The sequence below is a fragment of the Dryobates pubescens genome, chromosome 9 (genome assembly GCF_014839835.1).
Source record: "Dryobates pubescens isolate bDryPub1 chromosome 9, bDryPub1.pri, whole genome shotgun sequence".
NCBI classification, from domain to species: Eukaryota; Metazoa; Chordata; class Aves; order Piciformes; family Picidae; genus Dryobates; species Dryobates pubescens.
This window is the reverse complement of record NC_071620.1, coordinates 23936863-23961255: the sequence shown is the minus strand read 5'-3', so window position 1 is coordinate 23961255 and position 24393 is coordinate 23936863. Positions and strand designations below refer to the sequence as shown.

The window sequence follows — 24393 nt, the reverse complement described above, 5'->3', positions numbered from 1 at the left end:
GCTTGTGTTTTCACAGTCATTACACGTGCCCGTAGAGGATTGTTAACACTTTGCAAGATTTTCCTTGGTAGGAACACTTAGGGAAAGAAAGCTGGAAGAGGGTAAATTTAGATTAGGTATTATGAAATTCTTTACAGTGAGGATGGTGAGACACTGGAACAAGTTGCCCAGGGAAGTTGTGGATAGCCCATCCCTGGAGGTATTGAAGACCAGGCTGGCTGGGGCCTTGAGCAATCTGTTCTAGTGGAAAGTGTTCCTGCCTATGGCAGCAGGGTCAGAACTCGATGATCTTCCAACTCAAACCATTTTATGATGAAGTCCATTACTTGCAGTCAAATGGATTTCCCCTTTCTGAGAGGATCACCGAAGCAGACAGTTAATTTGGGTGTAATTTAAGACTGTTATGAAGACTGACGTAGAAAGCATATTATGCCCATCACTAATTCAGTTTCATGAGTTTTATCCAATTTGAATATTTCTCTGGACATGATAAAAGCTAACACTCACATATATCGAGGAAGAGGGTTCAAAGGTAGAACAAGGTGCAAGGTAATGCTGGTTTCCAGCTATAGCTCACTGATATATACGCAGACTTGCAAACATTACATCAGATAGGCAGTAGCAGAGCAGGATGAGAGGATTTGCCTATCTTCTGCCAGCAAAACCCATGCTGTTTCAGTCTAATGTGGCTAGGAGGGCAGAAGAGTTCAGCATAGAGGCCACCCACAAGAGACCTGGGCAGCAGCCCCAGAGCAGCTGGCAAAGAGGCTCAGTGTCTAGGGGCTTCTCCTGCCTGGTGAATGACAACTGATGAAACCACAGGTGGTGTCACAATGTGCTCCTCAAACACATTGTCCCCCTGCACTGATGGAGGGGACCCTCCTCTTGGTCTCAGATCTCACTGCTTGATGCACAAGTAGCAGAGACATGGCATCACATAGTTAGCCTTCTCCCAGCTGTCCAGGCATATTGGACAGAAGTCCTCCAGCTCTCTGGCCATATTCTTCACTGGCTTCTGTGGGCCTGGGGGATCTGGGGTGATGAGCTGCTCCCTGTCACTGCTGCAGCAGTGGGTGTCACACTAGAAAGGGAAGAGATGCCATGGTCTTGGGCTGGCCTGGGAAAGGGCAGAAGAAATACCCTGGTCCCACAAGAAGGAAACCCTCCCCTCTCCCCAGCGTGAGGTGTCCCCTCTCAGCTCTCCTCTGCTGTTTTGAGCACATTTCTTGATTGCCTGAAGCTGGCAGGGCCGGGGGTGACTCTTCAGTTGTTCTTCCACAAGAGATGCAAGGAGAAGCATGAGAAATGCACAGCGAAATTCTGCAGACCCCACAGACCAGCACCAAAACTTCGCTCAGCACTGAGTCTGGATACAAAGTGGCTGGATGAGACTTGGCACCCTGTTATAAGCAGTGAGGTCATAATCTGTCATAGGGTGACATCACAGTGTGTCACTTGGGGATGTGATAACACACCCCCATGGTGCTTGCCCCTCTCCAGTGCTCCACACATCTCCTGCTTATGCTTGGCATGGGTAGTTCATGCCAGTCACCAAGGTCTCTGACATATCTTCCCAGAGCCCCATCAGGTCACTCTGGCTGAGGTAGATGTCTCCAGGCACATATGGCAAGAGGGTTCACTGGATAACAACTTGTGGTTCTCTTGGCGGCTGTAGGACAAAGACCCATAGACTCATATCCCTGCACTTCTGGCCAGCGCTCCCTGCTTTCTCTTATGGGTGGTCAGTGGCAGCAGTGGCTTTCTCCTGTGGGTTTTCTCCTATTGTTCTTCCCATCCAAACCCTCGTATGTGTCTTTCATTCTCTGGTTAGTTCTTCATGCCAAATCTGTCATCCTTGATCAAACTGTAATAGTCCAGAATGATTTCCCACACCATTTCTCCATTTTAGATTCAGCTTAGGGGGTCAGTTACAGAAGAGGTGTCCCAGTATATTAACCCCTTTTCTGCCATGTTTGTACTGTGATTACTAGCTTTTTCATGGTTAAGATGAGGCTATTAGCATACTAAAAAGGGGAAATGCCTTCCTTTTGCGGCTCAGTTCCCCAGTTTTCTCAAGGTTAAAGCTTTAAACATTCAAAATCAGCCTTGATTTTCCTCAAAGCATCTGATAAACTACTCTATTTGATGGTTGGACTTGATGATCTTAGAGGTCTTTTCCAACTGAAATAATTCTGAGCCTATGAATCTGTAAGACTTCCCTCTTAAAAAAATTAAAGGAATTAGCGCTTCATGATTTTCCCTTCTTTTATTTCTCCTGTCACCTTGCCTAAATTAGCTCCATGTTGTATTTTCAAGTTCTTTCTTACTGTTGAGAATTTGTCCTTTGGAAAGAAAGAACACCAAAAAAAAATTAGTATTTTTACTGCATCTGCATGTACTATATGAAAACATTTAAAATATCCCTGCAGTATTTTTTGCTAGGATTTCTGTGACAAGTACTTCTGAAGCATTCATCCTAGTGTAGCTTTTTTACTTTCACAGCTCATTTCTTTTTGTCAGGTACTCATTTATTACAGTTAGTCGGTTACAGCTGCAGCATTTTCTCTTGAAGGACAGTAGCATTGTGAAATACCTCCTCTTCTTCTGCTGTCATCCATCTTTATATATGATTTACTATACCCAAAGCACGATTACTTGGAAAGTGTTTCAGAAGGGATACTTACGAAAGGGTGCAATGTAAGTGTCGTGAATATATAAATGTTGGCAGGGGGGAATCCATAATGAAGTAAAAGTGCACAGTAATTAAAAAGTAAAAATATTTTATTTATGATAAAAGTATTCATGTAATTCCTTGGGTCCACTTTATGTGATTAACTTGCGTTGAGGACATTCTTCAGTAGATTGGTCAAACTGATTTTAATTGATAGCTATGTGCTGTCTTTGATTTCTGGACTTTACACTAAGAAGGAGTATCTTCTAATCTATGCAACTATGAGAAAGTGTGTCATATTGTCAAATACTTTTGGTAGTTACTTCTGTGTTACAGTTAGCTGTTTCTGCTCACAGAATGACTGCTCTCCAAGCTACTCAGGTGAGTGTTTGTAGTGGGTAGGCCTAAAGCTTCCTGGCCTTGGGCACAGCTTTGTATCATGATACTCAGATTATTTTCTATTTAGTACAAGGAGAGTTTGGGAGGTGTTAGTGTAAACCACAGCTTGTAATAGCAGACATAAGAGAAACTGAACAGGAACAGGGACAGGAACTGAAATATATTTAATACTTTAATAATTGTCACATACTGATCTTCATCTATCAAAACCGCACACAGTAAAAGTACAAGTAATTTAGTTTCATTGCTCCCTATAAGCCAAGCTACCCTAGTGGCTCCCATTCTTAAATAAAATGCATAAATATGAGAGCAATAGTGAAACTATGCACCAGTTTTCTTGCTGGTTTCAAATATGACCTACAGTATTTTTTTTTTCCTTCTTTCCTAGAAGTAAGGAATTTGGAAGGAAGGAATTTGGAAGGAAGGAACTGAAGGGAAGGAGGGAGGGAGGGAGGAAGGAAGGAAGAAAAGAAAGAAAAGAGAAAGAAAGAAAGAAAGGAAGGAAGAAAGAAAGAAAGAGGAAGGGAGGGAGGGAGGAAGCAAGGAAGAAGATTGATCATGTTTACAATGATGTCTGAATAGCTGTTTTCCTTGGTTCAGGCATGCAATGATTTTGGGAATGTGACTCTTGGCAAACATCTAAGCTTATTCATTCCTTTCCTGCTTAATCATTTCACATTCACTCCTCTCTGTTTGGAGGTCTGTCCTTGTTTATTTTGTGAAGTTCATGTATTCAGTAAAAAATAAATGATTAGCATGTCTTATCCATAATAAATATTTGTTCATGTTGAAAATCTGCATGGAGAAACTGAGCAGTTTCCAACAGATCCTGTTTGGAATTTTCTCTGATGAATGTCTAAAATACCATTTACAGGTCTCTAAAATCAATTAAATACCCTCAAAATTGGTCTTGGAACTCAAAATTATGTCCAAATTAGTAATTTTTTATTTTTTTTAATAAATTGTGATAGGTGAATTCTAGTGGATTTGTCATTAATTACGTTTCCTAACCAATACAGCTTCAAAACATGAAGTGTTCTTTTTTGATCACAGTGATACCTCCGTATTTTTCTGTTGGTCTTTGTATTTGTATACTGAAGTATTTCCAGAAGTCTTTGCTGTCTATTTCAGAGTGAATTCATCATTGGCCTAAATAAACAAAGATGGTTGCACTTGATCTTTGAAGTAGTTTCACAGTGTATGCAGTTTTCCTGGGTATTAATAGTAGCAATCAACTTCTCTGGCACTGCAAATTTTTGTAATTTTTTTTTTTTCTGTGTTATGCTTCCTTCAATTATTGGAGTATATTTCTAAAGCAAGTTTGCAGTGTGACAGGTTGCCTGAATCTTCTGGGGCAGGTTGTAATGCCCGTCTTGAAATGGAGTTTGGGTTGTAAATGTGTAAATTGAAGATCTAAGTCATTTAAAGCACTTCTATTTGTGGAAAGGAAGAGGGCGGCATACCGAATGTCATAGAATGATTACTGTAGAGTCTGGAGCAAATATCAAAGGCAGGTGTATGAAATTTTGCTGTCTGAATTATAAATGTTAAACTGCTCAGTGTAATAAGGCATCTTCTGAGAAAAGGTTTCACCTTGTGGCTTGAAATTCCAGCATTCATCTACCTGTGTTTGAGTGGCTTTGGCTGCAGTGATCACAGCAATACCATTGTCTGGTGGAGGCAGTAGTTAGAGCAGTCCAGCACAGCTACAAAAGGTGAGGGTAAACATTGAGGTTTGTGCTTCCCATCTGCCAGGGTGCTGCTTTCCATGGAGATTCTCAGAGAGCTGATTATATTCATGAAACTGGTATTGCATGGCTTAATATAGTATGCTGAGGGCAGTATTTGAAATGATCAGGAGCACAGGTATGGTTGGTGAGAAGTAGGCTTAAAGATTAAATTGAAGCTGAGTATGGCTTACGACTTTGCAGAAAGCAAAGAACGGAGGAATAGTTGTTCCTCGATAATTCTCCTTCTGAATACTGTTATGGTAGACCATGTATCCCCATAGGAAGTTGGTGAAGGGTAAATACTGTATATGAATTAAAATACCTTCTCCTTACCATCCACAAGATGAAGTGGAAAATTCATATGTGACCTTTCAGTCTGTGCATACATAAAATTATATGAACAGCTGATTTTAAACATGGCAGAGTTATGATTGTTGGTTTGTTGAGAAACTGAAATTCAGGGGATCTCAGGTAGAGACCACGTCCTTTGCACTTGCTGAGGCCAGTGAACTTCAGCCTAGTCCAGTTAAGTATGTAAGTGTTCAGAATAATAGACCTTTACACTAAAGTGCTGCTCAGTCTTCACTGGTTATAGGATTGCAGAGGGAAGGAATATCAAGACCAGTATAGGAAAACTGAGAGTCAGGTGTCTCATGGAACAGCTGGAGCAGGACTTCTCCTTAAGTTTGGTGAGCCAAGAGGTGAGGATGGCTATAACATGGACACACAATGCCCTCACAAATAAGCTCAGACAGGGCACCAGAGTTGGGAGGACAGTGGTGGGTCTTATTGGTACTCCAGGGAGCATCAGGGAACCACAGGGTATAAAGTCAGGTAGGTCCAAGACCAAGGCAGGAAAACCAAACACTGAGCCAGAAACAGGGCTGCAGCATCACTGGGACAGAGATAGGACTCCAGGTTCAGATGCAGGACTGCAGACACTGGTATGTAAAGCTGTCAGATGAGTAGAGAGTATGTAAAAAATGAGATAAATCAAGTAACACAGAAGTGGTAGGAATTACTTTAATCATCATTAATAAATTGCAGGGTAATTCTGCCTTTCTCAGTGCAGTTTCTGTAAATGAATCATTTTGTGCAAAACAGACAGGTAGTTCATCCGTTATGATCACATGAGCCTTCTGTATCCCTCCTGCTTTCAGCAGATAGATAACTCAAGCACAAGGAAGTGGAACATTACCATACTCGATTCATGCAGTTACCATCTTGATGGAGTGTCATTTCACCAGAGCCACCTGTTCAGGAAGGGGAAAAAAATGCACTAGTATTTTGTATTAGCATATTTATTTCAGCAAGATTTGGCAATGGAAATCAGCTCTGAGCTGGGGAATATGTGCTGAGCTTCCTAAAGTTGTGTTAAATAATTAGCACTCTTTTATACCTAATATAGGAAATATTACTGAAATTCTGGGAATTGTGCTTGCACCATACCAGGGGAAGCTGTGTTGTTGAGTAACTGACAATTAACTGAAAATGGTAAAATAATAATTACAAAATTAGACTGAGTGTTTATTCATAAAAGAACAGACACCTTTATAAGCTATAATTATCTTTTTGATCATTTGGTCTCTGACTGGCACACAAGAGCATAAAAAGCATGAAACTCTTCCCAGACATAGCACCACAACAATCAAAGCACTTTGTTAGAAGTAAGGTTTGTACAATACATGTGTTGTAAAAGCAGGTCACCTGGGAGCGAGTCTGATGGTGCTGAGCATCTGTCACTCAGGAAATGCTTATCTGTCAATGAAAGAGTGCTTACAACTGCAGGAATATCTTAGGGTGGGAACTGAGAGATTGGAGCTGAATCCAATCCACAGCATCAGTAACTGTGCTTTAAACTGTCTCTCAACTTCATCAAGTTGTTCAGTTTGCGTAATTCTCCCTCCACTCTTTTTTTGTTGGTGGTCAGTTGTGGGTTTTTAGGACACAAATACACTCTGCTCCTTAGCCTACAGAGCATATATTAAAATTGCTGTGTATGGTGAGACTTGATGGAAACAGGATGCACAAAAGTGGTCATGAGGTAAGTAAGGAACACAGTGATTCTGCAGAAGGATTTACTTACATACATGCAGCTTCAGCAAAGTCAGATTATTTTGAGGGAAGAAGAGTTGGAGGGGGTGTGCACACAAGAGTTTTGGTTCAAGTTGTAGGAAGAAATCATACAGTCATTTGGTTGGAAGAGACCTTTAAGATTATCATATCCAACCATTAACCTAGCCCTGCCAAGTCACCACTAAACATACACATCTTTTAAATCACCCTCCCAGGATATTAACTCAACCACTTCCCTGTGCAGCCTGTTCCATTGCTTTACAACTCTTGCTGAAGAAATTTTTTGTAATGTACAACCTCCCCTGATGAAACTTGAGGTCATGTCCTCATGTATTATTGCTTGTATCATGGAAGGCTGACATCCACCTTGCTGCAACCTCTTTTCAGGTAGTTATAGAGGGCGATAGGGTCTTCTGTGAGCCTTCTTTTGTCCAGGCTAAACAATCCTAGTTCCCTCAGCCACTCCTCAATGGACCTGCTCTTTAGATCCTTCAGCAACTTTGTTGCCCTTGTTTGGATGTGCTCCAGCACCGCAGCTCAATACAGAATTTGAAGTACAGCCTCAATAGAATAGAATTGAATTAACCAGGTTGAAAGAGACCTTTGAGATCATTGAGTCCAACCTATCATCAATCATCATCCATCATTTTCTAATCAACTAAACCATGGCACCAAGCATCCCATCCAGTCTCTTCCTAAACACCTCCAGTGATGGTGACTCCACCACCTCCCTGGGCAGCCCATTCCAATGGCCAATCACTCTTTCTATGAAGAACTTCTTCCTATCATCCAGCCTAAACCTCCCCTGGTGCAGCTTGAGACTGTGTCCTCTTGTTCTGGTGCTGGTTGCCTGGGAAAAGAAACCTGGGAGAAGAGACCTAGTCCTGCTGGCCACAATATTTCTGATATAAGCCAGGATGCTGTAGGGTTTTGTAAGAGATTTGCTTTGGCAGAAGAGGCAACTCATCAGACATCATCCCTGGAGTATAAGCCAAAGGGGCAGAGAGCGTTGACAGTAGCTCTAGCAGCAGAGAGTGATGGTTCATCCTTTTATATAGCATGGTCTAGGTGGCGATAAGTGGTAGAGTGATTCCCTTCTTTTTTTTACAGGTTATTTCAAGCATCAAAGATGCACAATGAGTCATTAGGCTGAAGGGCATGCTACAGGGTCAGTTCTTTCATCATGTCCTAGTATGTACATAAAGCCATTTGGAGATAAGATGAAGTGACATAATCTGAGGTAGGATGCACACTCTGGCAGTTCTAGGTTAACTGTTATGAAAATAGGACATGAACATATATATTTATCTGTTACGCTTAAGGAACAGTAGGTAAAGCAAAAATTGTAAGTATCATATATGATATATATATTTACAATTAGGGAATTTATGATACTAAGAGTCTTTACAGATACTTAGCTTAAAAAATCAGAACACTGTGAGGTTTTGTTAGTGGGAAGTAGCATAGCTACCTTGACGTTTTCAATGGAGGTAAAGTGTAAAAATGAGAAAATGGAGGGGAGAGATTTTCAGGAAATGTCCATCACAGTCAATTCCTTGAAAGTATCAGCATACACACAGTTGAAAACATTTGACTTCTACTTTTCTATGCTATGCTATAACTTAAATTGTTTCATTCAAAGTAGTATTTCATACTTTCTAATAAAGCGTTCTGCTTTGTGACTTCTTGTCCTCTCTATTAAAATTTCTAAGTGGCTGATCAGAATGCGATGAACCTAATAATCTAATGAACTGATTGGTGGTGTAATTAATTGTGCTCATCTGATTAGTCTACAACCAAAGCTGATTTACCATCCTTTCTTCTAAAGGCTCTGAGCTGATAATACTTTTTTTTCCCCAAGACTGTAAAATAGATGCAGGAAGGCACTTGTAACTCAGATGTGTCAGAGAGATTGTTTTGTAGTTTGATGGAATCATCTTACTTAAGCAATCACGATTCTATTTGTTTGTTCCTCCAGGTTGATAGGATTGCTTATTGCAAGTCATGGTTGTTGTTTTTTTTCTGGAACCTAATCTTTATTCATAGGATTTTCAGCCTGATAACTACTAAATATAACTATTTACATTGTTTGTGGTCTGATTTTGGTGATTATGTTTTTCACTTGATTCTAAAACCTGAGGAAAAGAGCTGTGCCAAGTTTCCAATACTGAACACTGAAAATTTAAAAGCATTAATAATAATGCATTTAAATGGTTCAAAATCAAGGGGACATGCAAACAAGCTTACTGAACTTAGGTACCTAGCAAAGTATATGTCAGGAATATCCAGTATGTTTTAATACTCATGACATAGGGTTGGACAAGATGACCTTTGAGGGTCTCTTCCAACACAATGCAGTCTGTGAATCTGTGAACACCTTATCTAAAACTCTTTGTTGTAGTTTAATGACAACAGCGTCAATTTAAAAATCAGCATAACAAATGGAAAAATGAAAGTTGGAACATGAAAAATAGGATCTGGTGTCAAAATGGAATCCAGAGTGTATCTGTAATGACATTACTTATTTTAATATTTCTACAGCCAGAATGTCATGTCTGAATTGTCATCTGCACCAAGCAGAATGCTTGTCTAACACAGATTGAGAAACCAAAATGACAGTGTCATGAGATCCCATCCAGAAATTTAAACTAGTTTTCCCTCATACAGATGCTATTCTGTCTTAATAGGTATAAAATAAGCTGTACTATTTTTCTTAAGATGTGGCTTTCATGTTTGCATAGACATGCACTCATGTCTGTAAATTGTCAGACTACGAGATCTCCTTTTATTTGCGACCACTTCAAAAGTTCCTGCTTATTTTGGATTATAATTGTCTGCCCAATCGACTGTAAAATTACTGGATTTATACCTGAATCAAAGGAATAGAGGTTTTTCTCTACAACACCTGTATTTTCATAGAATAATAGAATGTTTTGGGTTGGAAGGGATCTGAAAGATCATCTAGGTCCAAACCCCCACCATGGGCAGGAACACCTTCCACTACACCAGGCTTCCACTTGTCCAACCTGCATCAAGCTTATTTTTAAGTGTTAATTGTGTGTGATGGTCTGGTCCTTTACTGTTATTCTAGAAACAAACACACCTTCTGTAGCTGGGCTATATCTGCTAGCACTTAAATCATTTGGGGGAAAACCTGGAAGCAGGTCAGGAGTACCTTTTGGCCCCATGTTGTATTCTCAAGTTGCACTCCTATCATAATCACCTGATGTGTTCAGTGCATAGAAAAGAGGCTCATGTGTATCCCTGAAAAGCACAGAAGCTATGCTAGGAATAACTCAAGGGGAAAGAACTGTCGAAACCAGGACTTTTTGCTTTCATTTGCTGGTCCTAGTTGTTCTTAAGCTAAGACAAGGTCAAATACATAGAGGATGGAAAGAAATTTCACATACTACATGAAGCTAGATAAATTCCTTTTCACAAGTTTCAGGTATGAAAGAAAATCCTATTCCCTAGCAGTTGTATATGTTACAATTTTGACTGAAGGAGAGTGATTTTTCTCTAAAAAAAGTAAAATTAGATTAGAGAAGGATGTTATAAAGTGATCTCAGCAGTGTGAGACATACTGATATTCATAGTCAGAACAATATCTTTAAACACTTAGTAAATTACTCTCTGTTATAGGCAGTATATTTCCTTGATGCATATTCTGAACCCTAGAGCATTTCACCTGCTTCTTTTCAATTGTTCTTATGAATGCCAATTTGTAATGACAAGTTTTTCTTGAGAATATATCCTACAGAAAATAAAAAGGGGACTATTTTTCTACATATTGGAAGTTCCTCATGTAAGACAGAGACTTTCTCACAGGGCTAAACAGAACAAATACAGACTTGATCTTTTAGTGGAAGAAATAAATAGACATAGAAATGATGAACAAATAACCTGAATTTTAATACTTTAGAAATTGCTTAAACAGTTAATGTAGAGGAAGGCAACTAGGAATATCAAAACTGAACAATTTTTAGGCATTTGAAGAAAATTATCTGATAAATAATAGGTAGAATGAGGTAAATTGAAAGCTATTTATGTGTGATCAGTGGTTTTGTTCCTAATAAGATAACAAGTTGATCAGGAAAATTTAAAAAATGGGTAAACAACTTCACAGGACTGAAGCACCTGACAGGATATTTTTGATTTTTTACAGTGACCTGAGCACATAACCAGGGTGCATGGACAGGTGATGCCTGCATTTAACAGTCTCAGTGGCATCCTTCTCCACAAATTTTCCTGTTGCATTTGAGTCTATACAAATATTAAAAGCTTCAGTATCCTCAGGCAAGCAATTCTGTAGGACAGAACTGCCTGAGGTAATGCTGAAACAGTTTGTGTGCAAAGAACACTGATTGTACCAGCATTTGTGTAGGTTAGTCAGCTGTGTGGAGAGGCAGTCAATGAGAAGCTGGTGAGCCAGCAGCAGTAGTCTTGTAGCTCTTTCAGAGCCAGCTTCTGTATCTTCACTGGCTGCTCTACTGTGTCTTGCAGAGGCATCTTGCTTTCTTCCAGTACTGGCAGTGGGGGACCAGAAAGCCCTTTGCACTATCTACATCCTTTCTTTTCTATTTTCAGCCATGTTTATTACTTCACAGTAACAAAAGTTGGGAAGTCTACGTCCATTGGACCATCAGCACTGAGTCCTGATTCAGAAGCCATTGCTGAAATGGTCCTTTTTATTCTCCAGCTGTTGAACAGCTATTCAGATTGCCTGTTCTGTCTGGGAAACTGTCACCTTGGTGTTTCACATGTACAAAATACCAAAGGAAGAGACCTAAAGCAATTTTTATAGTTCAATCCGGGAGTCTGTGAGGCTGGCACATTTTCAGGTTTGCTTATCCTCTTTGCCATACCAGCCACTTGCTGGCTCCCAGTCTTCCTAAAACAGATATTATTTTTGTTTGTTTTAATACAACTTAATAGTTTCCTCTTCTGTAAACTTACCTCCCTTTGAGGCCATTTGCATTTTTGTCAGCAAGAAGTTCTTTCGGGCACAACATCTACAGTTCAACTTCACTCACCTGCTATCCCTTCTCTGTTTTAAGTCTTCCTTGTCTGGCAACACCCAGTTTTCAGCTGAAATTGAAAGCTGATTTCTAACCACCTTCTCTGTCACCACAATGGGGTTTTGTTATATTTTCTGTCTTTTGTTTTCTGTCATTTATTCATCCTGCTACATTCTGGATTACTGCATTCTTCTTAATGTAGAAGTGTGTGCCTCTCCTCTGAATCTTTTCCACTTCTGTTGTACCCTTTTTGAGATGAGGGGCTCAGCATTGTGCACCACAATAAAGACAGTACATACAGTGTTATATTCTGGTTTAGCTTATGTTGCTTGTCTTATATGCCTTACTGTCCTTTTTGCTCATTTAGCTGCTGTTGAGTATTGAGCTACCTCTTCATGTATGTTTGTCATAGTTCTGAGGGTTCAGTGGTCAGTTCTAAGCCCAACATATTGTAAGTAAAATCAGGAATATATGAGATATTTTTCTCATGTACACAGCTTTACATTTATGTACATTAACTATTTACATTAATTAATCCTGCAGTACTTCCCTGTTAGCATTTCCTTATTACTCTAAATAATTTAGCATCTTCCATAAATTTTCTAATAGGTTATGAATAATCACTCTACTGGTGACCACCCTCCAGTGTGACATTTGACTATTTGTTTCCTTTATTTAACAATTTTCTATCCATCTTCCATACTTTCTAAAGTGTATTTGTTAGATAGGTTTTTTTAAAGCAAAATAAATCCCACCAATCAATCTGTCCCTTATCTAACATACTTATGGCTTATGCATTTTATCTTCAAAGTGGTAGGATTGTGTGTCAGCCCTTTTGACTCATCCTAGCATATCTTCTCCCTATGTCCATTATGTTTTGCTATTTTTATGGCAAAAAGTCATAAATTTTGTCTTTTGGGGGGGGGGGGGAAAGACAATTTATTTTGAGATGCTTATTGCAGGTTAGGGGTTTTTCCACCATGTATCTCTTCAAGACATATCAGAACAGCTAAAAACTTTTTAGAAGACAATTGCTTCACAGATCCCACAGAGTGGTCATTAAAAGCACTGAATTTAGCCTCAGGTTTTCACATGCAGAACCACAGCAGTAAAAGTAACCTGTTGAGTGCTTGTCTTGGTAGGCTGATTGCTCTGTTGTTTTGAAAATGAAAGATATAGTTGAATAATGAAAGCTCAATCACAATGTCATAGGATTTAATAGAAAGGTTAATAACCAACACTCTATCCACATTAGACTGTCAGATGTTTAACTAATCACAGAATATGCTTTTAAAGTTAAATAAATAACTAAGAGAGAAAAATCTGAGGCCAAATTCCATGCTGATAAAAAAATGGTCTTCCTTCTTTAATTATAGTTGAACTATTCTAATTAATAAGAGAGCATTTGCCCCAAAATCTGTGTTACTGTTAATCCACATGCAGGATTGATAGATTATTACTCCTCTGAGGAATAAATTAGATATAAAGAAGGCTATAAGTGGTATACTATGAGCATTTAGCAAGAAGAAATCTTGCTAATCTTGCTAATACTGCATTGAACTGTCATTCAAATGGAGCAAAACCACAAGATAGCTCTATGGCAGTGACTGAAAAATCTGTGTTATTTTTACTTTCAAATAATAATCTGACTGTATCGACAGTAAAACCTAACATTTAGACACTGCTAATAAGAATGAATCATCTTGTGGAGTTTTTTTGTCTCACTACCTTGTTTATATTTGCATGTCTGAAAAGTAGCTACTCATCAGGTAGCTTTGTTTTCAGCAATAAGAGATGATCTAAAAAATCTAGTGTACAAATATTGTTAAAAAAGCAGAATTTGTTTAAAAGTTACAGTGGTTACTATACCTACTACAGCAAACCTGTTTACGATGCATCCAAAGGCTGCGATGAATATCTATAGATAAGCTGATGTGACACAAAGTCTACTGCATTATAAAAAAGTCCTTAAAATTGTAGTTGTCAAGGACTGCTTGATGGCACACATACTGGATATGTGTATGATGCTTGTTTATTCTTTTTGGTGTCTAGGTTACCTTCTTAGACCCTTACAGCAAATAGCCTGAATGTTTACAGAAACAGCTGGAAGTACACAGCAAAAATAATAGCTCTTATGGGTCACCTGGGACATTGAAGTGCAGCTCAGACAGTCATCATCATTCACTGCAGTCTGTGATGGGACAGGGTATTCCAGCCTGACACAGGGACAAGGCTTGAACCCTGAAGGAGAATTCCTAATCCATCTGACAGAAATAAAATAGAGAGTGTATAGGGGATTGCATGTAGAGAAAGAATTTGTGGGGGTTTTTAAATGTATTTTATTACATGTTATTATTTACACTGCATTTAACAGATTTTATTGTTTTGGAGACTGAAATTGGAGAAATAGGTGCTAATTAGTGGGACAATTTACAGACAGTAGATACTAGTAATGCTCCAGTTTAAGGTTTGCCCAGCGACTTGTAAATTCACAAATGACAAACCATGTCACACTCCCTGCCACACCGACAGCTAGGGCATGTTCAAGTTAATAATGAGAAATAAGAAAATAAAGATGGCAGCATGTTTTATTCGACAGCTCACATAATCTAGAACCTGATTCTTTTTTGCAGAGCTACATAGCCTGAACATAGTGATATTAGAGACCATCTCTGAAAGATCTCAATTAATGATTCCTTCAACAGAGGTGAAATAGGAATAGTTAAATAATAGGATGTACTTCTTATTAAATAACCCAATTGTTATTTCTGCTAAAATGTTGATGCAAGTATGACATTTGACTTGGGTTTTAAGCCATACCCCATTTAAATAAATAAATACTTCAGTTCTGAGGAGGGCTGTAGTAGCTATGAGTCAGTACAGAAATTACACAGAGATTTTTTGGGGGAAAAAAGGGGAAAGCAGTCGTGGGAATTGGGTATATCCACCTCTTGATTACAGAAGAAACTGGGGCATAAAGGAGACAGATGGTGAACAGAAGAACTGAACTAGACAGTTTCTCCACTCAGGGAAAAGAAATGCATTGTCTGTGCAAGATGTGCCCCTAGTGTCTCTATTACTTTGGCCTCATATTTGTTGTTTGGCTGGAAATGAATGAGGCAGACAACTTACAACTCAGGGACTACAAGGTTCTCTGCATTGCTGGCTTGACAAGGACATGTTTCTGGTGAACTTGGAAAGGAGTTGAGAGGCTGCCAGTCTCTTCAGGCTCTGGAGAGTGAACATGGCATGCATTTGGCTGTACTAGAGTCCATATATTTTGAAATCTTGTACTCAGTGTATGTAGCTGCAGATAATAAAGATGGGACATGTTAGTACAGACTTGGACTTGTTAGTATAGACTATTATATTTGATTCTGTTTAAAAGGATTCAGTAGTTGGTGTTTTTTGTTGGTGTTTTTGTTTGGTTGGTTTTTATAGTGATGCCAAAGAAGTTATGTGCTGAGAACACTTATTCAACATCCTCCTATTGTACTTTGCAGTTATTATTTTAGGGCTGCATACAGCTCTCTTTCTCTATCTTCCTGGAGGGTGGTGGGAGAGCAGAATTTCCACTAATCCCGCTTGTTGTTATTGCTCACCCAGAAATGCACTTTTCAGATCCATGATTCAGCTTTTCCTATGCATGCTGCCCTTCCAGAATTGCAGGTGTAGTCTACACAAAATATCCTTTAAGCAAGAGTCTCCAGTCTTGCAAATACAGGGTCAAGAAACTGTTACAGGAAATCCATGCTCTGTAATTTTACTTTCTGTCACTCTTGTGCTAGGGAGATAAAAGAATTATTTCTAGTGCTCCTGGGCTGGTTTTTTTGTTTGTTTGGGTTTTGGTGGGTTGGTTTGTTTGTTTGTTTGTTTGTTTGGGTTTTTTTGTTTGTCTTTTTTTTACCCTTTGTTGTTGTTGTTGGTTGGGGTTTTTTGGGGGTTGCTTTGGGTTTTTTTGTTTCTTTGGGTTTTGGGTGTTGTGGGGTTTTTGTTGTTGATGTTTGTTTTTGTCAGGATGACTGCAGAGGTGAAGGGAACAGTATTGAATTAATTGGGGCAACTCATGTGTGGGAGAGCAGTACTAATTAGGACTGTGTGGGTATTCAAGTATAGATGGAAAATCATAGTTGTTTAGGGAACAGGATCAATTATGGACCTGCACTGGAGGGACTGAGGGGTGGTCCAATTATAAGATTATCTGATTAAGAAAATTCTTTAGGGGAACAGGAATGCTTTTTTTTTTTTTTAATGATAGAAAGGCAGAACAGGATGGAGTGCTTAAAGAAAGAATTTAAATGAAACCTGTTCTTAAGTCCTCTCACCTTCCTCCATCTCAAATTCATTCTTCTTTCCCAGGATTCTCATCCTTTTTCCATCTTTATTGCAAAGGAAATTGAAAATGGCATAAGAGGAAGAAAATGCCTTGCCTTCTTCCCAAATGAAAGGACCAATGCCCTCCTTTCCATTTCCTTACATTGGTATAGGGCTGGTGTGTTCTTCTCTGTTCTTTTGTATAAACTTTACTAGTGGGGAAAGAGAAGCTGCAAATTAGCCACGGCAGCAGAGGGTTGTCTGCCCCTATCAAAGGAGGCTGGAAAATTTTGCTCTGATCCTGAGATTTCTAATTCATTGATTTCTAAATCAAAGCTGCTATGCAAATTTGCATGTGATTTTTCTGAAAGGAGATTTGGTGTTAGCAAGTATAGAATCTATTGATACGTGCTCATTCATACATATTTGTTTCTTTATGGATCAGTATTTTGCAATTCATTTCACATTAGGTTATGCAGCAAATTTTGGTTGAGACAGAGCCAGAGGGCTTTCTGAGGAATACAGTTACTATAATAACCTGAGCTTTTAAATTTTGTGATGTAAAATAACTTGTAACTACATAAAGAGAAGACTGAGTTATCAATGTTCTCTCAAAATGAGAGGGAAAAGGAAATATTCCTGTAAAATGAGAAACAAAGAACATCAGAAGTTTTATGTTATGCTTTGATATTTTTCTCTCAGGTTAAGACCCTTAAGTATGGGGCTTTTTAAATCCTAGGAGATTGCTTTGGCAAAACTTCTTGGGATTTTTAAAACTTGACTTATATGTACATATGCACATTTTTAAAACACTTTCTCAATGCTCTGAAATCTACTTTTTTTAAAGAAAAAGAAATAAAAAGTGAGCAGCCCTTCTCCAAATTTTAATAGGCTGTGAGTGTTCTAGCTCAGGTCGTGCATGCTGCTTGGCCTCTCTGCCCCTTCTTGTGGAGGACCTAACGACTTCCATTTGTTCCCCTCTGTGTTACATTTCCTGAGCTCATTCACAGCTGTCTTCATTATTCACAGCTCTGAAGTGATGAAAAGGGAAAAGAAAACGTGTGTTTTATCTCTATGTTAATTGTGAGGTTTCAGGAGGAGAGGTGATGACCCTTGCTGTTCACTTGCAGGAATGTCAGCTCTGCTGGAGAAGAGGCCCGAAGAAGAATGAGGGAGTGTGATGGCCTGACAGATGCATTGCTGTACGTGATCCAGTCTGCTCTGGGGAGCAGTGAAATTGATAGTAAGGTTTGTCATCTTTGTCTTATAAAGAGTGAAAAATGCAGGTATTTAGGGTACATGGTTTGGCTTTTTTTAATGCATTTTGAGGGATGCCTTAGCAAAGCATAATTTAGCCCATATTTTTTGTTGATTTCTGTTGAGCTGAGTATTTTTCTGTGCCAAGTATTGGATTTGCACCTACCTGTGTACTGTGCACAGGTAAGCATGTTATCCTTTCACTTGAACTATTAAGGGAGAAAATATGGTACTGGTTTAAGAAGAAGAAATACATGATATTCCATGCAAAACTCCTTTCATTGCTCTACCAGGTTTACCTTAAAATTGATTTTAAGTACCCAGTATGAAACAGATTTAATAACAATGAGGTAGATGTAGAAGACAAGCAAACAAATGGGGGAATAAAGGGGGGGGGAGGGGGCAATTATTAGGCAGTTTTCAGTTACAGTTCAACCAACATGTTATCTTCAGTGAAGAGGATCAATGAATGCTTTCAGCAACAACTCTTTTAAGATGTATTTTTATTACTTTATTCCTATGAAAGAACTTGGATATGAACATACTTCTTCCAAAGACACTACCTGATTAACATGACCATTTGCAAATGGAAGCTTTCTAATACATTAAGGTATTCCTGAGAAGAAGAAGAAAACTAGTTTCAAATACCTTTTGCTTTCAGACTTGGAAAAAAGGCAGCCTAAGTCATATATGAGGGGAAAAAAAATGGGAGAGAAAATAACTCTTCCTATTTCCCTCCCTTAGACCTCCTGTCTAGCAAGTTTCTAACCATATGAAATACAGCAGTTGTGCAGCTAAATACCAAGCATCATCGTGTAGCCACCTGGCTGAATGCCAAACACAATTGTGTAACCACCTTGCATCTTTAGGATAAAGTAGATTATTTTAATGAAATTTAATATTTAAATGGGTGACTGTAAAAAACTTCTAAATCTAATTTTGAAAATGGTGCTCTTACGACAAAAAAAAATCATCTGTATTTTAAAATTAACGTTGTTTTCCAGGTGCCATGACAATTGCAGTATTAGGTAATTTTGTGTCGTGTTGGTGACTAAAAACTGAAATACTGAAAAAGGCATTCCTGTGCTTGCAGGCTGTGTAAGAGAATGGGGGATTTGGAAGCACTTGTGGAGTTGTTGTTAAAGTCATTCCTCATGTTGGTGAAGAGTGCATAAATCTTAGCAGCATTGCAAGCATCTTAGCATCAGTGTTTCTTAAAAATGCGTACTAAGAAAACGCTATGCTAATTCACAGTAAGAGTTTAAAATGAGTGACTTAAAACATGTAATCTGGTGAAGTTAGTGGTCATCATTTTTATTTGATCTATTAAAGTAGAAAAAACTACTAAACTATTATTTAGTCCCTTTATGATGAGAATTGAAAAGGAATTAGCAGCATAAAAACCTTGGAAAGTTCAAAGCTACAAGTCAAGGAGTGAATTCTGTCCATCTGTGTGGCTGGAACCAGCTTTCTTGGCTTGGTTGATAAGCTATCAGTTGCATTTGAGCATTGAATTTTACTTACCAGTTTTTAGCCTGAGGTAGCATTGTCCTTGACTTATTTGTTTTCAACTTAATGAGAGGTTTAAGTGCAAAAACTATTATTTATAAAATGGGGAATTAAAATTTAGAGCTCTAAACAGCCTTCGACTTCATCACGCTATGACTGTGCCAAAGTAAATATTACCAAGGGTGAATAAAATTCACCTACAGAATTTCTAAAGAAACAGCAAAGAGGTAGACACGTATTTCTACACATGTTTATGTATTTGGCTGGACAGTTCAAATTAGTACAAGTATAATGTAATTTTTCATCTGCGTTAAAAAATGAATATTCCTGCGTAGATGAGTCTTGAGTTCAGTATTGTGTCTGGAACTTAATGTCATCACAAAAACTGTGTGCCAAATACCTACCTGGCATAAGCTCATACAGTACATGAAAGTAAAAGAAGCCCCATGTTTTTGCCTCAGTGGTGAATATGGCAGAGTAAGACAGAGCCACAACCCTCAAAGAATTCCATTCTGGGTTAATGAAGCAACAGAGCTGGAAAGTAGTGACTATTACTTTTTATCTCCATGGAGCATTAGAAACAATGGAAATAAGGTAGACTGACTTTTTATCTATGTTTTTCCTGTCTCCAGAAAGCATATATCCTTATTAGGGATAGTCAAACCAAACTGAAAAAAAAGGCAAAAAAAGGAGTAGGCTTCAAGTAAGTCTAAACTGAACTTCTTTAGACTTCCAGACATTACATTGAATTGTCAGTGAATTTCTTCCACTGGGTTTCATTCTGTTTCTGGATTCCTACTTGAAGGATGTGGGGGACAAATACCCATTGAAAGGGCAAGGCTGCCCACAGTGTATCTTCTAGCCTGACTAGATCAGTAAAAGCAACAAAACAGAGATTTGTAGTCTTAGTTCTGGTACTCAAGAAACATCACCTGTTCATGCCACAAGTACTTGTGAAACAGAACTTGGATCACAATTTTTGGATGATTTACATAGAATTTACACCAGAAGAAAAATGTTTCTGGTTTAAATAAAAGAGAAAAGGCAAACTAAACCCAGAACCTATTGCCATTTTGTGTTTGTAGTATTTTCTATTCACTGAGGTGGCATTCTGTGTATTTTCTGGTTCTCTTGCTCACTGTTTACCTCAGCTCCTGTTTCACATGGGACTACAGCATGAAATTCAGAGTGACAACAAATAAATTCTGGGAAAATGTCCAAACTGCTGGTAACTTTTACTTTCCATAAAAGTTTCTTGATATCTTCCGTTGTGGCTGCCTGGAGTCACTCAGAAATGAGTAGATAATAATTGTCCTGGTAAAATGTATATGCAAAGATTTATGATACTACTTCTGCTTTATATACAGAGTGAGCAAGGGAAGGATTTTAACTTTTTTTCTGGGTTTTGGGGGGGGTGTGTGCTTTTGTTTTTGTCACACTTTTCAGACCGTTGAAAACTGTGTGTGCATTTTGAGGAACCTCTCATACAGGCTAGCTGCAGAAACATCTCAGGGACAGCAGATGGGAACAGATGAACTTGATGGATTACTCTGTGGTGATGCCAATGGAAAAGATGCGGAGAGTTCAGGGTGCTGGGGGAAGAAGAAGAAGAAAAAGAAATCACAAGATCAGGTAATGAAAGCTACTTGCAGTTATGAGTACTTGAAGTGCCCATCACTTAGATATTGCAGTATATTAGAAATTAAGTGCCTGATGCATATTATATGAAACTATTGTATTTGATAATTAGCTGAGATCTTAAAGCAGATTATGGCTCTGGAATAGTTTCATATGTTTGCTTGAGAAAGTTGCATATTACGTGCTAGCACTGGGAAGCTGTAGTGTTAAGTAGACAGTGAATGCCATAAATACTATAAAATGCTCAGTGTGTTATAGGAAGCCATTTATAATGAAAAGTGTAAGTCTTAATATTCAGATGTAATCTGATTATTACACCACACTTTCCAAGTGTGTCTAGAGAGCCCTTGATGCATGGAAACATCAGGCTTATATTTGTGTACTTATTTACTTCATAGGTAGTCTTGTACTTTGCCTCTGCATGTTGAGAGAAAATTGTACAGGACTGAAAAGAGCAAGAGGACTGAATGTGTTTTTTTTAAATGCAGGGTTTTAATGTATTTAATGTCATTGCCAAACAAAGATGGAGAAGTACGGTCTTGATAGTTTCCTCAAGTTGAGGTGCTGGTTTATGTAGTTCACTTTTAAAGTGTACATATCTCTTTGGTTTATCATTAACAGCATTCCTCAAATTTTAAGCTGACAATGCTATTACCAAAAAAGATGTTCTTGTATTAGTCCACACACTTAAGAGCAATGAGAGTGGCTACTCATTTATGAACTTTTTCAAATTACCTGTGCTGGCAGCAGCTAGTTCTCTCTCTCTCTTGTCTAGATTTAGCCTTTTCCATTGCCATTCGATTCTGTTTCAGATTGCTCAAAGAAAAAATTTGAGTAAGCAATTAGGCACAGAAGGTATTTGAGGAAATTATATAAACCAGTATTGAAAATATCCCTGAGGTCATAAAGGTAAATTTTGTTAATGTGAAAAAGTTATAGAAACATTAACTAGCTAAGAGTCAGGTACTGAATCTTACTGAAATCCTACTGAAAAATGCAGTACTTATGATTATTAGGCCTTCAATTTCACCTGCTCTTCTCGTTAAATACTACAGTCCTGAAATAAATTTATTGTGGCCTTTTGGTAGGATTAATGTATTAGGCTGCAGTGAGATAAAAAATGCCAAAGTAAACTTCTACCACATAAAGCATTCATCATCCCAGTTGCTGAATTGACAGTTCCCACACACTGCTTGCTGTTACTCAAAGTGCAAGAACAAAACCAGTATGTCTAGGTATGAATGGGTCATACTGCAACTCACCTTTCTCTTTTCATGTGCTGTTTACTGGCACACTTACGTGAACACACTACATGAAGTCTTTTTTAAATTTGTCCTTTTATATTCCTTCTGTGATTTCTGATCTCAGATTCATATTTCTAACTGTACTACTGAATGTTTAATGTTCCTGTCAAGCTTCTCTCTATTTTAAAGGTTCCCTATAAAAGATCTTTCTCCTCATTTGAGCCAAAGGACTAATCTCTTTTGGCTGATTTCCTTTACAACATATGTACTTCTGCCTGCTTTTAGATACCTTTTGTCTGCTTCTATGAACCATTTCTGAGAATAAGTAGGCAGCATGGTAATGGTCAGATCAGTTTGTATAATAGAAAAGTTTGATATAATTTTCAAAATCCAAAGAAAGGTGAAAATGTAGATATATTTTCAGGTTTATGTTCGCTAGGCCTCTCTGTGGAAAGGAAATAAAATTAACTCTTCAGAACTAATCATGCAGTGTGCAAGACCACTTTGCCTTAGAAATACAAGAAATATTTTTCTAATTATTTGTTTTCTTTCATCTCATTTCCTTTCTACCTGGACAGTCTACCCCATCTTGCCATATACCACTTCTCACCTGTGGCTATTATTCAGTTCAGGAGTTTCAGGGAGCCTTGTGAGCATTCTGCAGAAGAATGTGTTATTCTTAATGCATGATCCTTCAATTTTCACGTAGCTGTTCCTTTATATTAATTGCATAGAGCTTGAGACACAGGGTAGGGGAAAATATAAAACGTTTTTATCCATTTATTTTGTAAAAATCTGTTGACTTTGCTGTCATTCTGGAACTCAGTCCAATTATGTTAAAAAAGATAAAAAATTCTTTCTATCTTTGGCTTAGTCATTATCTTGTAGTTTCTCAGTACCCCCGTAGATTCATACTAATAAAAAGTAGAAGTAACTGGAAACCCAGGTAATTTTCTTCTTCTATGCTGTATCATGGTCAGGAATACTCTGGTTACTGTAAAATCAGTATTCTTAGGTGTTCTGTTGGAATTGTCTTTTTCCAGGTAAGTGTCTCTGACAATAGGGTCATCGTGTGTTCGTCAGGTTAGTCAGAATTCACCCATCTAAACAAAGCTCGTCACCACTTTCTGCAGAACTTTTTCACATGCCCTTTCACTACATATTGAACATATTCTTTTACAGTAATCTCATAGTTTTTCTGCTAGACTTAAATTTTTTCCAAGTAATGCCTTTCATAATCTCTTTTCAATTACAGTGTGTAAGCTGTTACCTGCTGTTCATTCCTTCCCTCAGAACAGATCTAGTGCTCTCCCTTGGATGCTATTTTTAGAGTGCTCATTCCTTTATGTTCAGCCTGGAAAAGGGGAGGCTCTGGGGAGACCTAATAGCAGCCTTCCAGTACCTGAAGGGGGCCTGTAATGGTAGGACAAGGGGCAATGGCTTCAAACTAGAGAAGAGCAGATTTAGATTGAATGTTAAAAACAGGTTTTTTACTAAGAGGGTGGTGGACACTGGAACAGGTTGCCCAGGGAGCTGGTTGGGTCCCCATCCCTGGAGATGTTCAAAGTGAGGCTCAACAGGGCTCTGGGCAGCCTGATCTAGTTGAGGATGCCCCTGCTTACTGCAGAGGGGGTTGTACCAGATGACCTTCGGCGGTCCCTTCCAAACCAGACCATTCTATGATTCTGTGATTCTATGATTTCATGAAGTGCCTCAGCAGGGAAGCTTTTATGCTCTGAAATATAATACAGTTCTGAAGATCACATTCATGATGGACAGTGTTTTGTGTGTAAATAATGAAGGCGTACTTATGGGATCTTCATCAAATGGAACGATTTACAATACCTGGAACACTGAAGGAGCTGCACACCACCATGGATTTGGAAATCTGTGGAAGAGAAACTCAAATAAATGGAAGTTGAGAAAAATGTAAAAGCAGCCAGTTACTCCGATGTCCCATGAAGGGAAGGCATTGAGCTTCAGGCTACTTTTAATAGATTGTTCATGCTAGACAATACAAACCTAGTTACCTCTTGGAAGTTTTTCATAAACATAAACCCCAATATTTCTTTGGGCTTATTATTAATGTCACTTAAAGATAAACTAAACGGAGTTCACCCAAGTATGAAAACTCAAGTAATTTGGCTGCATAATTCCTTCAATACTTGAGAGTTCTGCTGTCAGGTGAAGCACAGGGTACAGACACACCTGTAAAAGTTGTAACACCTCACAGGGGAGTAGATTCCAGTTCTGCAGGCTGCTACGTTCTATGTTGCCAGAAAATATGTATTGAGGGTATAAGTACCATTCTTTTTTTTGGCAATGCATGAGGTTCTTCTATAATAAAATTGACTGTTCAGCCTCCCTTGGAAGATGAAGTTACAAAACTGTGTGGGAAGAAACTGTTCAGATTTTGGTGAATGCAATTTTTAAATTTCATTTTACAGTAAACTTCTTCAGTCCTTCACTTAGTTTATGAAATGTGTGTTGTCTTAAACTTTTTCTGAAGTCACTGATAGGGTACTTATGGGGTGGTC

The 24393-nt window shown here is 38.4% G+C and overlaps 1 protein-coding gene across 7 annotated transcripts in view; it reads left to right on the top strand.

Moving 5' to 3' along the window:
* CTNND2 (catenin delta 2) overlaps positions 1-24393 on the top strand; it is a 576017-nt gene that overhangs the window by 470066 nt on the left and 81558 nt on the right. For all 7 annotated transcript variants that reach the window (XM_054164400.1, XM_054164398.1, XM_054164401.1 and 4 more), the window contains 2 exons: positions 17339-17456; positions 20421-20606. In XM_054164400.1, coding sequence (XP_054020375.1) covers positions 17339-17456; positions 20421-20606 — 304 coding nt within the window. The remainder of the gene's footprint in view (positions 1-17338; positions 17457-20420; positions 20607-24393) is intronic.